This window comes from Penicillium macrosclerotiorum (genome assembly GCF_028827735.1).
Source record: "Penicillium macrosclerotiorum strain IBT 26536 chromosome Unknown utg000003l_segment0_segment0, whole genome shotgun sequence".
Lineage (NCBI taxonomy): Eukaryota > Fungi > Ascomycota > Eurotiomycetes > Eurotiales > Aspergillaceae > Penicillium > Penicillium macrosclerotiorum.
Window position 1 is genome coordinate 4,897,562 of NW_026643083.1, and position 15,363 is coordinate 4,912,924.

General features: G+C 53.9%; 5 protein-coding genes across 5 annotated transcripts; 1 reads left to right on the forward strand and 4 right to left on the reverse strand.

The window, feature by feature from the left end:
- Nucleotides 1-336: 336 nt before the first annotated feature.
- On the reverse strand, nucleotides 337-3,924 carry N7462_004671 (WD repeat protein; the record flags this gene model as incomplete). Its single annotated transcript, XM_057076397.1, has 8 exons — nucleotides 337-588; nucleotides 642-831; nucleotides 889-977; nucleotides 1,031-1,974; nucleotides 2,067-2,283; nucleotides 2,350-3,592; nucleotides 3,743-3,821; nucleotides 3,888-3,924. 8 exons carry the CDS (start codon nucleotides 3,922-3,924, stop codon nucleotides 337-339), a joined length of 3,051 nt encoding a protein of 1,016 aa, XP_056935902.1.
- A 1,042-nt stretch (nucleotides 3,925-4,966) lies between these two features.
- N7462_004672 (putative mitochondrial carrier protein (Pet8)) lies at nucleotides 4,967-6,340 on the reverse strand (the record flags this gene model as incomplete). The annotated part of the gene is made up of 1 exon (XM_057076398.1): nucleotides 4,967-6,340. The coding sequence occupies one exon, from the start codon at nucleotides 6,338-6,340 to the stop codon at nucleotides 4,967-4,969; it is 1,374 nt and encodes a 457-aa protein (XP_056935903.1).
- A 548-nt stretch (nucleotides 6,341-6,888) lies between these two features.
- Nucleotides 6,889-9,733, reverse strand: N7462_004673 (uncharacterized protein; the record flags this gene model as incomplete). The annotated part of the gene is made up of 4 exons (XM_057076399.1): nucleotides 6,889-7,661; nucleotides 7,719-9,069; nucleotides 9,278-9,582; nucleotides 9,679-9,733. 4 exons carry the CDS (start codon nucleotides 9,731-9,733, stop codon nucleotides 6,889-6,891), a joined length of 2,484 nt encoding a protein of 827 aa, XP_056935904.1.
- Nucleotides 9,734-12,574: 2,841 nt separating this feature from the next.
- Nucleotides 12,575-13,137, reverse strand: N7462_004674 (mitochondrial 54S ribosomal protein uL11m; the record flags this gene model as incomplete). The annotated part of the gene is made up of 2 exons (XM_057076400.1): nucleotides 12,575-12,907; nucleotides 13,009-13,137. 2 exons carry the CDS (start codon nucleotides 13,135-13,137, stop codon nucleotides 12,575-12,577), a joined length of 462 nt encoding a protein of 153 aa, XP_056935905.1.
- Nucleotides 13,138-13,558: 421 nt separating this feature from the next.
- N7462_004675 (survival factor 1 family protein) lies at nucleotides 13,559-15,030 on the forward strand (the record flags this gene model as incomplete). The annotated part of the gene is made up of 5 exons (XM_057076401.1): nucleotides 13,559-13,578; nucleotides 13,652-13,867; nucleotides 13,984-14,408; nucleotides 14,497-14,873; nucleotides 14,932-15,030. The coding sequence occupies 5 exons, from the start codon at nucleotides 13,559-13,561 to the stop codon at nucleotides 15,028-15,030; spliced, it is 1,137 nt and encodes a 378-aa protein (XP_056935906.1).
- Nucleotides 15,031-15,363: the final 333 nt, after the last annotated feature.

The window sequence follows — 15,363 nt, forward strand, 5'->3', positions numbered from 1 at the left end:
ATCCATGAGTGGCTCGCACGGACACCAACAATGGCACCAAGACGAAAATCAAGAGTAGACGGGAATAAAAAAGATCAGTAAAATGCAAGATGGGGAGGATCAAGAAACATCTCCATATGTACTTGGTGTCCATGCCTGGCTTGTTCAATGGAAAGAGAGAAGAGAAGAAAGAACAAACACCCAGTCACATCCTCGCTAGCAAATCGCAGTCCAAGTAGCAAGGGAAACAAATATATAGAAAAAGAGAGGGAAAAAAGGTGAAAAGAAGTCAGTAAAGGGGAGCTAGATAGATAGAAGCACAGGTTGCCATAGATCGATTTACAAGGCGTCGCCTCCTCAGGTGGCAATAGAGCCGGGAGCAGACCCTGAATTGGTCATGGAATGAATACTGCCAGGTGGTGCGCTAGTATCGCCGTTTGGAACATTAACTTCGCCTGCAGTGGAGTGGTTACTATCGTTGTTGGCCACCAACGAAGGAGATGGTCGGATTTCCTTCTTTCCGTTGGCTTTGTAGTAGAGAACCATATCGCCAGAAGTACGCCAAAGGTGAGTACGAATTGTCGCCAAAGTCATGTTGGGTGGACACAGCTGCAAAGATCAAGTTAGTGCCATGCCTAGCTAATATTGAATTATTAGCTTACCATCTTTTGACAATACAGCTCAAGATACTCCTCCGGTGGCATTGGATTGGATTCAGGCTCGTCAGGATTAGGAGGATCAATGCGTTCAGCTACATAGGCAAGCACTTTCTTAGTCCGGAGCATACGATTAGCATTCAGCCGAGAGCTATTGTTGTTTCCATTCACAGGAGGGCCACCATTCGCAGTCGGGCTGTAGAAAATTATTAGTGATTTCACATGCAAAGTGTACGGGTAATTCTTGACTCACGGTTCCGGCTTCACAACAGGGGGAAGTAAATCGTCAAATGGCTTCAGGACAAAGGCAATCTTCACTTGTTCCTTGAACGGAATTTGATTCTGGGCATGGTTAGTCAATCGAAAACATCCAACAAGGAAATATCTTGGACTACCTTAAGAAGAAGCTCGCCAAGCCAATGGGGAATTGCCTTCTCAAGCAGGTCAATCTCCTGGCCAACATGACCCACGCTGCCACGGTATAGATCCGAGGCCACCGCAGTATCGCCAGTTTCCTCCTGGATAAAGACCGCGGTTCGTGCCGGAATATCGAGCCGTGGGGTTTCGTTTTCCGTGCTTGGAGTGATCGAAGTCACCAAATCCCGACTAGGGTTCGCAGCAAGAAACTCTTCATAATCGTGACGGATGCGGTCGATCACACCACTAATGTTAGCTTCGTACACCTTCTCCTCCTTGACAGACGAGATTTCTGACTCCTCGGCCTTCTCTTCTAAGATCTGAGGCTTTGTATCTGTCGATGTGCGCCCGAGTTTCTTCGGAAAATCCATACGGAATTTCTTTCCAAACAAAGAGCCCTTCTTGCGCTCTTCCTTATCGGGCTCCACAGGAGATTGAGGAATCCCAGATGTTGAAGTCGCATCTGTTGGCGACATGGGATTCTTGTCTGATTCGGCTGGTGGTCTCGATGAGAAGTAGTCGCTCGATTTATCAGAGAAGGACGAAGGATCATGCTGTTGGTTTATCGAGCCAGGAACATCAGGCATGTCCATCTCGAAGGCTGGGAAGGGAGAATTGCTCTGCATTGATGTACTGAGATAGGATGCTGATGCTGGAGTGCCCACGTTTATCCCAAAGCCGGGGGTATTGGGGCTGCCAGGGAATTCCATTCCAGGGCGCAGAGTTGTCATCGAGTCATGCGAAATTGGAATTCCCACACTACGCGGAATGTCGTCACCAGGTGCAGACGTACCCATAGGGTTCATTCTGGCCATCTCCTCTGCGTTAGCAATGGCGGCTTCACGGTGTTGTATGTCTCGTCGGATTTCCTCGTCTACCAACGGGGCAAATAGCCACCGCAAAATCCATTTTCCAAGGTTGACTATAGGGCATGTCAGTTAGCCAATAATTTCATAAAAGCATAGGCTATTGAATTTAAAGCAAAAACAATTGACGAGGTGATGAGATGCATACTTCTTTGATCTTCCCGGAACTGCGAAAGGTCGGACGGAGACAGACCGGCCTCGTCTGCATAGACCTCGGCATCGAAGCAGCGATTGGGCTCAAGGATAACTGACAGCCTGCCAGTCCTAACATCAATCGTGCACCAGTGGGAAATGCTTTCCGTGGTATTTATTTCGGTTGCAACATCATCAATATGACGTTTTCCGAATTCTTGCACAGGGACACACTACGAAGGAGAGGACCGACGTTAGCAGATACTAATAGGTCGCTGCTAACTCCACGCTTGACTTACCTTGAGGAGATCCCATAAAACAACTTCTCCTGCCGAGTCTTGGGTCAAAGTTCGCTTCCGGTCGTTTAGCATCAAACATTTGATAAGACCATGTTGGCCCTCGATTGTTTCCTCTGGTAGCGAGTGCACTGGGAGTGTAATGCCGATATCATTGTCCAAGTCCCCTTCGCCTGACTTTCCACTTGCATGTGAAGGGGTTCCAAGCAGAGCGGATGTGTTCGATAACTGCAATACTGCGTTGAAAGGGATTTTCTTGGGTTTCGTGTCCGCCGCTTTTGGCGTGTCCGCCGCCGCCGAATCAATAGTGCGAGTCGGGTCTGGTGGTGCTTCAATTTCGAGCGTAGTATCAACATTTCGCCAACGGTTGATGCTCGACTTGGGAGTGGCGGTCCAAATGAAATCACCAGCAGCCACTACCTTGACTACGCCTTCGTGTTCCTGCAGTGCAGCAACGCAAGTTCCCTGTTCAACGTCGGAGGAGCCCCGGGTATCGGTCTTAGCAACCAGGCCAGATCGATCACTGGAATAGACCACTGCTAGATTGGGGTCATCCGAATACAAAGACCAAACGCTATCGTTATGCATTGTCAGGGTATTCATGCAACGACCCGCGGTCAATGACCACACTTTAATGGTTTGATCTGAGGACGCGGTCATAATAGTATCACCAGTCTGGTTGATCAGGATATCCCGAATATTATCAGTATGGCCCACAAATTTGGTAACCAGCTTTCCAGATTTGGGATCCCACACGCGGACGACATTCTCGGGCCCGCCGCTGGCGAGCACTGAGTTCACAGCGCCCAGCGCATAGACTGATCCTTTCTCGGCGGTATCGTCCCCACATGCGTCGATACTGAGGATCTCTCCGCCGCCATTCAGATCCCACAGGTACAGTTTATGATCGAGGCCGCCCGACGCGACCCAACTTGCCTGGCCGCCCGGGCTCGCCAGTGCCTTGACATAGTCGCTATGCTTCCCGATGCGCTCCGGGACTTCCGTGGATTCGGAGTGTGGGCGCCAGAGTCGGACAGTGGTGTCTGACGACGCCGACACGAGGGCGGAGTTGTCCTGGGTCAAGACGATATCGTTGATCCAGTGGCTGTGCGCCTGCACCTGTGTCTTGAAACTGGTCGGGCCCGGCGTGCGGTTGTCATCTGAGAACGGGTTTGAGGAAGACTGAGAATCGAGGGCGAAGTCAAGGTCCCAGGAGCAAATGACACCGTCGCGGCCTGCGGAATACCTGGAGCAGACGTCACATTAGAAACTGTGCGACCCACGTGGGAAACAGGAGGCTGGCCGGAGGCACCATGGTCACACGGAATGCAGTCGATAGATGCCTCGGCAGTTTTCCTTCTATTTTGTTTCAAGAGAGGCCGGGAAGCAGGCTTACAGGATGGAGTTCTGACGGTCAACGGCCAGACCATTGACCCCCAGCCGGTGCCCACCGGGGGCATCAGGCAGAGGGAGCACTGCAAAACGACGGGGTCAGTATGGCTAGCACTGTTAGTTCGAATTGGATAGACTCATGCGCATACCGTACGTGACCCTCTGGTGACTTAGTTTGCGTGCCATGCATGCAAGTTGGGATTTGGGGAGAGGGAATTGCGGAGGAGATGCGGAGCTTATCTGCCTTCCAGGGACGATCACACGTTTAGCGGGGAGACGACGTCACACATTCGAGGCACAGCCCTCCAGATGGCTCCAGACAACTCAAAGGGGAGATTTGGGGGTCTATCAGGTTATTCTCTGGGTGTTTTTTGGGAACCGATCGGGGGGAAGGGAAGGATTCTCGATCAATGAGGGGAAGTTGGGGGACCTGCCGCCAGGGGTCTTCGGATCGCGACGCCATAGCGCATGTCGGAAGTCGGCCGTGTACTTGTTCGTCTTACCCGGCGGTTAATTTCCCCTCTGTCGAAGGTCGTTTTTCTTCTGGGATGTTCGCAAATTTAATATATCACAGAATCACCGTAGTACTGCAGGACATATTCTTTTGATCTGATGTCATGTCTGTTCATTGAATCATGAGCAAGGTCGGCTCCACGTAATGCGGTTCGCACGGTCTGCTGCGCGAAGTATAGAACATCCAGTCCCCTCGAAGCCTGCCCAAGAAGTATTATACTAGTCAAAGTCACTATAGCATGCGCATTCCGCTTACACAGATCAACTTTACCTATATTTACATGTGACCGATCCCTACAGAATGACCCCTCTACCCTGGCCACGGTTGATCATCTTGACCGGCAGCAGATGGAAGACTGGCTCAGTCTGGGACAAGTAGAGGAAGTCGAGTGGATGCGCAGAATGACAGATGCCGAAGAAGACTGACCCTGAATTTCCATCATTGCTGAAAATATTTTTGATTTGAATATGGACCAAAGTGGCTATCAAAATGTGTATACAAAAGTAGAAGTACAAGAGACCCTCAGCTCACTTCGCATCATTAGTACGAGCACTGAAATAAGCCATCCAGCCAACACTCCAAGTCCCCCAGTATTCCAAATAGATGACAGCGAAAGATCATGGTGCTTCTATATACCAACCATTCCCAATCTATGAGCTCCAGCCGATCTATATAACAACAATCATACAAAGTGATTCGATTCATCCACCATGCTTAGTTCTTCTCCTCCGCAGTCTTCTTCTTACCCTCAAGCGTATTCCACGCCCACTGATAACTTCCTAAGAATACCGCACCTCCAATGCCGATCCACGCCACGCGCGGCCCAATCCCACGCCAGAACGCGCCAGCGCCCTCTTGCGCGATCCCCCGCACAATATCCTTCACCCGCACCGGCGCATCTGCACTGCCGTCGCCGCGCCGTGCCAGCATGACCCGCGTCTTGATCACGTCCAGCGGCGTGGTCAGGCCAGCGGCGATTGCACCTGCCACGCTGCCAAACATGGCGCTGGTCGAGGCCGGAATCTGGGCTGAGTCGCCGCCATCGCGGCGCAGGTACCGCACGCCGTAGGCTTCCTTCATCGACTCCCACATGGTAAATTGCAGCATGGTGAAGGGGATCTCGCGGGCGATAGTGATGCCCGCGCCACGGTACAGCTCGCGGATGACCCGGGCGTACCCGCGCTTCGGGGTCGAGGCTGCGTCGGGCCCGGGGGGCGCGGCGTGCCGCAGGGCAAGGATGTCTTTGAGGGCGGCGAGAGTCGAGCCTCCAAAGAGGCCGGCCTGGGCGCGCTGCTTGATCACTTCGGTCGGGACTCGCACGGCACAGGCGGCGATCTCACCGAGCGACGAGGCGAGCGAGTGGGTTAGGAGGATGTGAGCGCGGGACGGGGTCTCCGCGGAGGTGGCGGGCGGGAGGAGCGAGCGCTTGACGCCATCATAAACGATGAAGAAGGAGGCAGCCGAGGGAGCAGAGCCGAAGAGGACGGAAGGGAGACCGGCGTAGATGCCGCGGACGGTTTGACGGAGGGAGAGCCTCGCAGCTTGGGGGGAGGTGGTGTCGCGTGCCTTTTGGAGACGGGTTTTGATGGTGTCGAGGGGGTAGAGGGAGCAGTCGACGGTGAGACCGGCGACGGCACCGGACTGACAATTGCAATATGTTAGCTTGGGTGGAAGATGAATCGTGTAGCTCGGACGGAAGTGGTTAATATAGAGTGGTGAAGGGGGCCTCGTACCAGGAGAGACCTCGTCCAGAGGGACGAGACCAGGGCCTCGCCGTCGGGTTGCTGAGCCATGATCGGATGAAATTGAGAGATGCAGGGGAGGTAGTGAGTCTACCGCAACAACATGCTGTGTCGGTGCACGGATCGGAAAATCAATGAAGGGGAGCTCGCCAGGACAGACCCGCTCTGGCAAGCGCAATTGCAAGACGGAGGAGAGGAGAAGCTCCGCAATCCGAGGCCGAAAGGTTTGCTCCGCGGTCAGCCCATCCGATATCGCCGATTGAGAGTTTTCAGGCAACACAGCATCGAACACATCGCATCGCGATTTGATCTGATAAGTACGATACAAGATGGAATCAACATGCATGGTTCTAAGAGAACAATATATTCTGGTATTTAGAAAGTATCTACTACCCCGGCTCTGGAAGTACAAAAGCAGCCCGTGAAATCAAAGGACCCGCCCCCTACAGTGACAAAAAGAGGAATGCGCCACGCAAGGACAAGCACAGCAGTTCAGACTCGCCGAACATTGCGCAATGGTCTAGCAGGGGGCGAAACACACACGAGAGATCGACCGCTGGTGATTCTCTCGCAGACGGCATTGCATCTCTCTGCAACGCCAGACAGCGATCGAAGGAAAAGGAAGAACAGGATGTACACTCCGATTGCACTTGATATTAGTCGGGTGTATATCGCGTTCCAGAACAATGAAAAGCCACGACAAGAAAGACGGCACCGCCCCAACGCAGAGGGAAAACTCTATCCGGATCGAAGGGTACCATGAAACAAGGAAACGGAGAAGACACGGGCAGAGCATGAAGGGCGGAGAGAAAGGATCAAGTTGTTGGCCAATTATTCAGATCGGGAAGAAAATTATGCACAGAAACAGGGAAGGTGATACAATAAAGAGGGTGATTATTTGGCCTTGGCGCCTTTGCTGGCCACGGCAGGGCTTTGCGAGGGAGGCTCAAGGACGTGAGTATGGTTAGAGGCGCTGATGACGTCTCCGGAATCCTCCTGTCGACAAGTGAGGATATTGCGCACCCACTCGTCCGACAGAACCTCGTCGAGGGTCGCACGTTCTAGAGGATTGACCTTCAGCATCCGACCGATGATGTACCGGCTTTCCCGCGGCAAGATGCGGAGAAGTCGCCAGGGACCCTTGATAACTTCTTGGCGCTGGCTCGATTGCTGTGCAGAGGCCGGGAGCGGCGGGGCCTCTTTGCTGGTCGTGCGGGTGGTTTTTTCATTGGTGGGACTGGTCGGGCTGGTCTGCTTCTTAGCACCATCCGAGGACTTCTCGGAATCCTTCGCAGGCTCTGGCTTCGTTCCATTCTGCTCGGGAGCAGGTGGAGGCGGCGCGCTGGCTTTCGTAGGGGATGGAGGGTTGCTGGGCGCACTTGTAGGCGGAGCTTGTTTTTGTTCATGTGCAGCAGAGGGGAGATCCGGGCTCGACTTGGCTTTGGGTTGACGCCTGGGGTCGGCATCGGGCACCGGAGTACCGGGAGTAGGGGTGGAAACGAACAACCGGTAGGAGTTGTCCGTAGTCCGCGGCTGCTTCCACGGAAAGCGGCGCAAGGTCATGCAGCAGAAGATGATCGCCAGCGACCAAACATCCGTGGGACGGGGGTCATATTTCTTTTCATCATATACCTCAGGAGCTAGATAGGGATCCGATCCAACAATGCCTGTTTCTCTGATTAGCGATATCACTCAACTTTCGCCAGTGGGGATCTATCACATACCAGAGGCCGGGACGATATCATTCTCAAATGGGTATCGGAAGACCACTGCACTTCCGAAGTCAATCAGCTTCATAATGCCGCGGTTATTAACCACGACATTGTCCAGCTTCAGATCCCGATGGGCCAATCCCATGCCGTGGAGGTATGCGACACCGCTGAGAATTTGCTTAAACGAGCAAGCAATCTCTTCCTTGGTCATCTTACCAGTCATGACAATGGCGAACAAGTCGAAAGGCGCGTATTCCATCACTTCATACCAATGAGGCCCTTCTTGAATGATATCAAGTGTCTCAATGATATTACCGTGATGCAAGGTAGATCCGATACAAAATTCTGCGGTCACTTTCTTGGAGTATTCCTTCAAGCTTTCCCAGCTATGCCGATCCCGGAATTGCTTGACCGCAAAAGTGACACCATCACTGTTCCGCTTCAGCAGTCGAACCGAACCTCCGGCGCCCGACCCGAGGACCCGGCCTAGCTTGCCATATTTCGAGTTCAATCCATGATCATCGGCAAAGGGTACATTATCGGGGGCCATCTGATAGGGAGTGCTCTTTCCGGAGGATCGGCTGGAGCGTTTAGGAGCCGAGGTCGGGGAATCTGGTCGTTTGCTACGATGACCCATCTTGAAGAATCGCTTCAGCTCGGACATGGAGCCATGGTGATGATGATGCCCATGACTGCCTTTTTGGTCATGTGAATCCTTTTTGTGAAAGGTTCCGCGCTTCTCGATAGGTTTGGTGACATCGCTCGCGCTGGCAGATCGCGGGGTCCCGGGGCGAAAGGAACGCTTTGAATCTCGGCTTCCGAAGATGAACCGAGCATCCAGCTGGGCCAGATTCTTGGTTTGAGGAGGTCGTTTACTGCGGGCATAAGGGTCATTAGGTTCGCCCACTGGGGTGATAGCCCCGGGGGGTGTCAGGTCTCTCGGGGTCGGGGGTGGGCTCTCCTCTTGGGAGCTAGCGTCGGTTCCGATGAAGAATTGAGCTCGATGTCTTGGAATTTGGACCTGGGTAGGCTGTGAAGTGGGCTCCGACGTCTCACTGTGGTTCATGGAAAGCTGGTCGGTCGAGGAAGGTCGAGAGGATGGGGCACTTCGCTGAGAGCCATTCTTGTCGCCGGATGTGACAGGGGGCGAAGTTTCGGGGGTGATAGCGGATGCCTGGGGATTGGTTCGACCCACTGCATTGAGGGCTGCTATGCTATCGCTCGAACGTCCTTCACGAGAGTTGGTCCCGGCGGGGGTCAGAGGAGGGGATTGAACGGCAGAGACGGGAGGGGAGGCGTGAGGGGATGCCGCAAAGGATCCCGTGCCCAGAGCACTACGATCACTAGACTCTCGGGAGGCAACCTAAATTTGGGAGAAGAGTGAATCATTAGCTTTTCTGAACAGATGATTGTATAGGGGGAGAATCGTCTCCAACGTCCTCGTGGCATTGCCCGGATATCGTTCGACCACAGGCAACGGCGGACAGCACCACGTTGAGCTTCCCTCCGGCACCTGAAGACCCAAGCGACCGACAGGACTTTGCACTAGACTACAATAGCGTAGAACGTACCCTAGATGACGGAAGAGACATTGGCTCGAACGAGAAATTACTGCGTAGACGGGACTCTTGAAGTTGTGAACTCTGCAAGCTCATGGCCAGCGACCGCAATTCCTCGTCGTCGGTGATCAGCTTGCGTGGTTCCGGCTGCTGGGGATGTTCCGGTTCAGGTGACAGCGCCGCCCGAGAGGGTTCAATCTCCTGCGTGACGGAGGAAAAGCGGACTTGACTGGGCTGTGATTTCGACTTGGCGTCGGCGTCACCGGCCTCCGAGCCCGGGGCGGACATCTTGGCGGGGGACTGGATCGTCTGGGGATCTAGGAGTGTTCAAGTATGCGGCGTTAGCACGCAGTACGGGATTCCAGGGATATCTGTCCTGGCAGGACGTCTGGGAAGAGGCGGCCAAGACATACCTGAATTCGTAGAGTTCGCGGTTGGGGTCGAAGGCTCGGCCGTTTCAGACGTCATACTCAATCGACGACCACCTCGGGAAGCTTAGGCGGGACGCATGCCCCTCACGAACAGAGCGGAGAGTCGCGGCGAGGTCGGTCGTGGTGCACGGAGAGGGTCTGAGCCGGATCGATTGCTGGGGAAGACGGTGACTGTCCCGAGCGACGTTTGTCGAAGCGGGAGGAGAAGAAGCGCGGTGGTCGATTACGTGGGTGAGGCAAATCTTTTCCCTTAAACTTTTCAGTGCCGAATCCGTGCGATCAAAGGCCCGACCGCAACGGGACAACGATACGGCGATCCTCCGGACACGAGAGTCAGGAGAGGATGGTGAAAGGGAGCGAGAGTAGAGAGTGGAGAGAGGAGAGAGGGGGAGGAGAAGAGCGCGAGGGATTTTAGATAGGAAAAGAAGATCGAGGTTGGAGGAGCGAGAGGAGGGGAGCAGGTTTGGGGTCTGGGCCTGAGGCCAGCGCGGGTGGGGGTCCGTTAAGACTCGGTCACTTTCTGTAACGCGGTCGCCCCGTTACTTTGGTGACGCAGGGCGCGGGTCTACGGGCTTGGAGAGCGCAAGATAGTGTGCTCTGACGAATATGTCTCATTCGAAACCAGTAGATCTCATTCTTCCTCTTCTTTCTCTGTTTCTACCTCGTCGCCATCCTATATATCGACTATCTATATCCCCAGAACAGAGCGCACTGGAATCCGATGACTATATCGCGCGGCTTCCTGAGGCATTTCTACCGTTAGCTGCCCGTGTAGGGGGAGGGGAGGTACTTAGTCTCTCCCGCATACTTCCCTGGGCGTGGTACCGCCCTAACTCTGTACCAGGCGGTACCTGTCTGCCTTGTCGGTCTCGGTCGATCGTTTCACCTGTTCTATCATTGGAGCAGCCCGTTTCCTCATCGTTCTGCAGACTGGAGCACTAGATCAAGCTTGGTCGGTTGATCGGTGACATTTCCCAGGGCCCTGGCTATGGACCAAACATGATATATCCAGTATTGCTCTGCTCTCCGCGGCTGAACTATGATGACGAGGGGGTCGGAAGGGCGCGGAGTGATGATGTCGCGGCCGTGGTTGGCCCCATGACGCCCTCGTGCCGACTTCCCGAGCGCCGACTCCATCACGTCTCCAAAGCCTGGTCGAGCGTTCGTCTTACACGTTCCCCTGCACAGGTCTGCCACCCTGTCGTTCAGTGGGCAAGGTCGACCAACACGGCATCGTCGACCCCCGAAACCGCCCATCGCTTGTTGCGGCTGCGCTCTAATGATGAACGCCTCTCCTGCCTCGCACGTCTCCTCCCTCTGCACCCCCCACGAGCTCCCTGGCTGAACTAGTCTCTCTGAATCCCTGCAACTGCCTCCGACTAAGTCCATCGGGCCCTTCAATTGGTACGTGCACCACCCGCAGGTGCCGCGGGGCTTGATGCACAACAGCAATTCTTCCGGCGCTCTGGAATTTTACCGAAACCAGACTAGCCCCGACCATTGACCCTGCTTGGAGATGCCTCATTTGCCCGCCCCGTCACCTGCTGTGGCCTGCTTTGTCTGACATGCTATCTGAGTCGGAGCATCCAGATCGACAACAGGTCGGACCATGTAACCCGGTCGATAACTCGAGGCCAGGCACTCCATGCCACCCCAGAAAGGCGGGGCAATTAGGATTGTGCGATTGTTGCCCATCCTGGCTATGTATAAAAGCATCCTGGCCCTCAGGCCCCTCGCAGACCCAGCTTCTCCACAGAGAGATCGACGGGCGATATGTGCGGAGTATCTCTTTCCATAGTGCAAGACAGATCAACTACAAATACCAGACAACTCCTTTGATGGGGATGCGGTCGTCACCGGATTCTTTGCCCAGGTCGTTACCTATACAAGGCAGCCTCACATGCCTGCCAAGACGTCTGATCCTTCTTGTCGCGTCGTGCAATTCGGGCTTGGCCGTGATCCTCGCCAAGCCCCCAGCGGGATCAACATTTCTGATTTGAAGTTTCGTGGAACTGGGTTCGCCGTATTATCGCGAGCCCAAGGCTGTGTCTCGCGAGCTTACCCCATGACGCGACTTGAACCCCCCCTCCCCCGGAGCTTGGAGCCTGGGAGGGTCCTGCAGCCTGACCTGCGATAAGAGCATGAGAATCTGTCCCCGTATCATACTTCGGGTAGTGTACGGGGTAGCTATATGCATCCAATTGATGCTTGTCTCTCCCTTTGTTTCTGTTGGTTATCTCGTCCGTGTTTGTAGTCTTCAATAATGATAGAGATTCCGCTATATACTAGAGCCGAGGGATAAGTCAAGTACATAGGGTTGAACGTGTATTGGCAATTCCGAGCGGGAGTGATTTCTACTAGAGTCAGTCGATGTTAGAAGCCCGGCTGAGTTTCTATGCTCGGCGATGGATCTCGAGGATTCCTGTGACGGTGCAGTATGCTCGATGCAGAGTACACATCGAAGCGAAACAGTCATCTATAGGCTCAAAGATCAAATCGGAAAATAGGTCACTGGTTCATAATGGATTGTCCTTAGACAACAATGGTATCCCATTTGCATTACTATGCACACATCGCTTGATAACAGTATGCATCAGAGAAAAACGAAGGGGAGAAACACAGGTGGTGGGGGGTTCTAGATAAAATATAGTACAAGAAGAAGAATGGATGCCCCCCCGTTCTCCATTCTCTCCCGAAACGCCTTCCAAGCAGGACGATCAAACAAAGAAAGACAACCAAAAATGAAGAAAAAGAGGTATCGAGCAAAAGAGCACACAGGAAAGAGGTGTCATCTCAAACGGGGTCCGATCGTCGTGGACAAGGATGCCGGATCAAATCGAGCCTGAATCCAATTGCTCGACACTCCATGCGTATTCACTCACGGGACCACCTGGATGCCGATGGACTTGGCTTGCGAGATGACACTCTTGCACAAGCCCTGCAGGCTCAGCCCAGATAACCGGGTCTCGGAGTGCTTGATCTTGGCGATTTCATAGACGTGCTTCAACGAGATCTGGCCACAGGTCTCGTGGCCGGGATTCATCGCGCCGCGCAGGCGGTTCTTGCGTGGCTCCACATTTGCAGCGTTCAGCAGGAGGTAGGTGGTGGTCGGGGTGCGTAGGTCGAAGTAAAAGGATCGGTCAGGACGAACGGTGACGCGCGCCGGGATGGGCACGCCAACATTGATATGGGCCGTACGAGCGTTGAATTCCTAGTCGCCAGAGATCAGTGAGTCCATTGTCCATAAGATGGGTGATGTGCTGGGAAGAATCGTTGATCGTTGATCGGGTCGAGCAACGGAGTCTAGCTCACCTTGCAAAAGTCCATGCTCTTGACACCCTTACTACCAAGCGCGGGACCAACCGGCGGGCTGGGACTGGCCTGGCCAGCGCCCACGATGAGCTTGACGAATTGCTCCTTCTGTAGGACGTTCTTGGCCATGCTGAATGCTAATAGTTGGAGGAAGGGCTGAGGGAGAAATGGACGGATGCGAAAACCCGAAGACGGCAGAATTCCGGGGCGCTTCTGATTGGTTCGGGCGCCAAGCGAACTGCTGAGAAGCACCGGACGTCATCATCTGTTCGTCTCTCTTTTCTTTATGAGCACCAAACGATTCCCCTGAGTCGATTTCCTGATTTATTTTCTGTGGACTCGCTACCTTGCGATTCTCTGCCAATTTGGTGCCTGTGTTGGTTTGCTGGTGCATCAGCTCACGGAGTTCCCATCCGCATCCGAACTAAACTCTCGGGCCCCGCGCCTGTCGATCTCCCTTTCCCTTCACCTCCCTTTTCCTTTTTTTTAAGCTGGTTCTAGTTCCTGCCAATACTTCTTTCTACGGAGTTGCGCTTTCCAAATCCCTATCATGAACTGGCTCAAGTCTACGTATGTTATCTTTCCTGTTCCCATCCGCGGTGCGCGATAATGCTGGTGGTAGCTGACCTCAATATCCGCGCAGTCTCTCCGCGGCCGTCGGTACGCAGGAGCCCATATATGGCCCCGAGGCCATCCAGTCGGTCGCCCAGCAGGCTGCAGAGACGCCTTATACCGTCACAGACAAGCAGATCCTGCGATGGAAGGCATACCAGTACACCAATGTCGAGACCCAGACCTTCTACATCATGGCCGACAACGGGACTCTGGTTATGGTCCAGGTCATCTACAGCAACATTGCGTAAGGATACCCATCAAGCTTGGAAGCTCCAGGGTGGAGACTTTCAAGTTGTTCACCATATCATCGGGCTGTAGCAGGGTTTACTAATGCTTTTTTCCGTTCGTTTGGATCTATAGTGGCATCCACACCACAGCCCACTTCAACTCGAAGATCTTCAACCTCAAGGGCGATGGCGAGCACATTTGGCACTCCGACCCCCTCCACAACTTCATGTTCGACGAGCAAATGCTCTCTTTTGGAGCCGATAACCTGACCATCACCCTCAACGAAGAGGGGGATGCCTACCACATCAAGTCCACTGTTAACCCGGATAGCATTGTCGATCTCAAGTTCACCCGCAAGGCCCCCGGCTTCGCTATCGGCAAGGACGGAACCTCGTACTTTGGCACTGATCCCAAGAACCCCTGGGGCTCTATGTACCACGCCTTCTGGCCTCGCTGCGCCGTGGAGGGTTCCATCACCACCAAGGAGAACACCTACGACCTGACCGGCCGCGGAGTGTTTATCCCGGCTTTGCAGGGCATGAAGCCCCACCACGCTGGTAAGTTATATGGCTCTCTCTACCCCTATATCGATCTGTATACGGAGATCTTTTACTCATTTTGGGATGTGCTTGCTGACAACACTAGCTGCTCGCTGGAACTTCGTCAACTTCCAGACCCCGAGCTACTCCGCCATCATGATGGAGTACACCACCCCTCCCTCCTACGGCTCGACCAAGGTCAACGTTGGCGGCATCCTCAAGGACGGTGAGGTCGTCTATGCCGGCGTCACCAACACCGCCACCCATACTGCGTCCCAGCAGGACCCCGAGAGTGACTGGCCCGAGCCTACCTCTATCAAATGGGAGTGGACCGGCAAGACCGCGAACGGTGAAGACGTCTCCGCCGTTGTTGATGGCCTGCTCGGCAAGCGCTTGGATCGCGTCGACGTCATGGGCGAAGTGCCCGGCTTCATCAAGACTATTGCCGGCAGCGTGGCTGGCACGCGGCCGTACATTTTCCAGGTAAACACCTATCTCCAAGTCCCAGTATACGCTCGTAATACTAACGCATTTCCTGCAGTATTCGCCGCAGGAGAAGCTGAAGCTGAAGTTGAAGATCGGAGACACCGAGATCGAAGAGGAAGGCACCATGTTCTCGGAGTCGACCTTCATCTCGTAAGTGGCGATGTGGCCATGCCTCCCACCACCGACGTATATAGGACCCCATCACTCGTTGGCGTTTTGTTGCTGTTTTTAATTTCCGAGTAACTCTACATTATGTGCGGCGGCGATTTGAGACAAGGGTCGTCTCATCCGCACCAAACATTCCACAGACTGTATACTGGATACTTAATGATATTGACTATATTCCTTTTGAACACACCGCAGCCTTGAAAGACCGTATGGGCAGAAACCGAAGTGGGCCAAAAGTAATTCTGGTACGCCTTAGGATTAGTCCAGTTCACTATTGGACAACGAAAACAAGATGGAGGGAAGAATAGCAGACGATTTA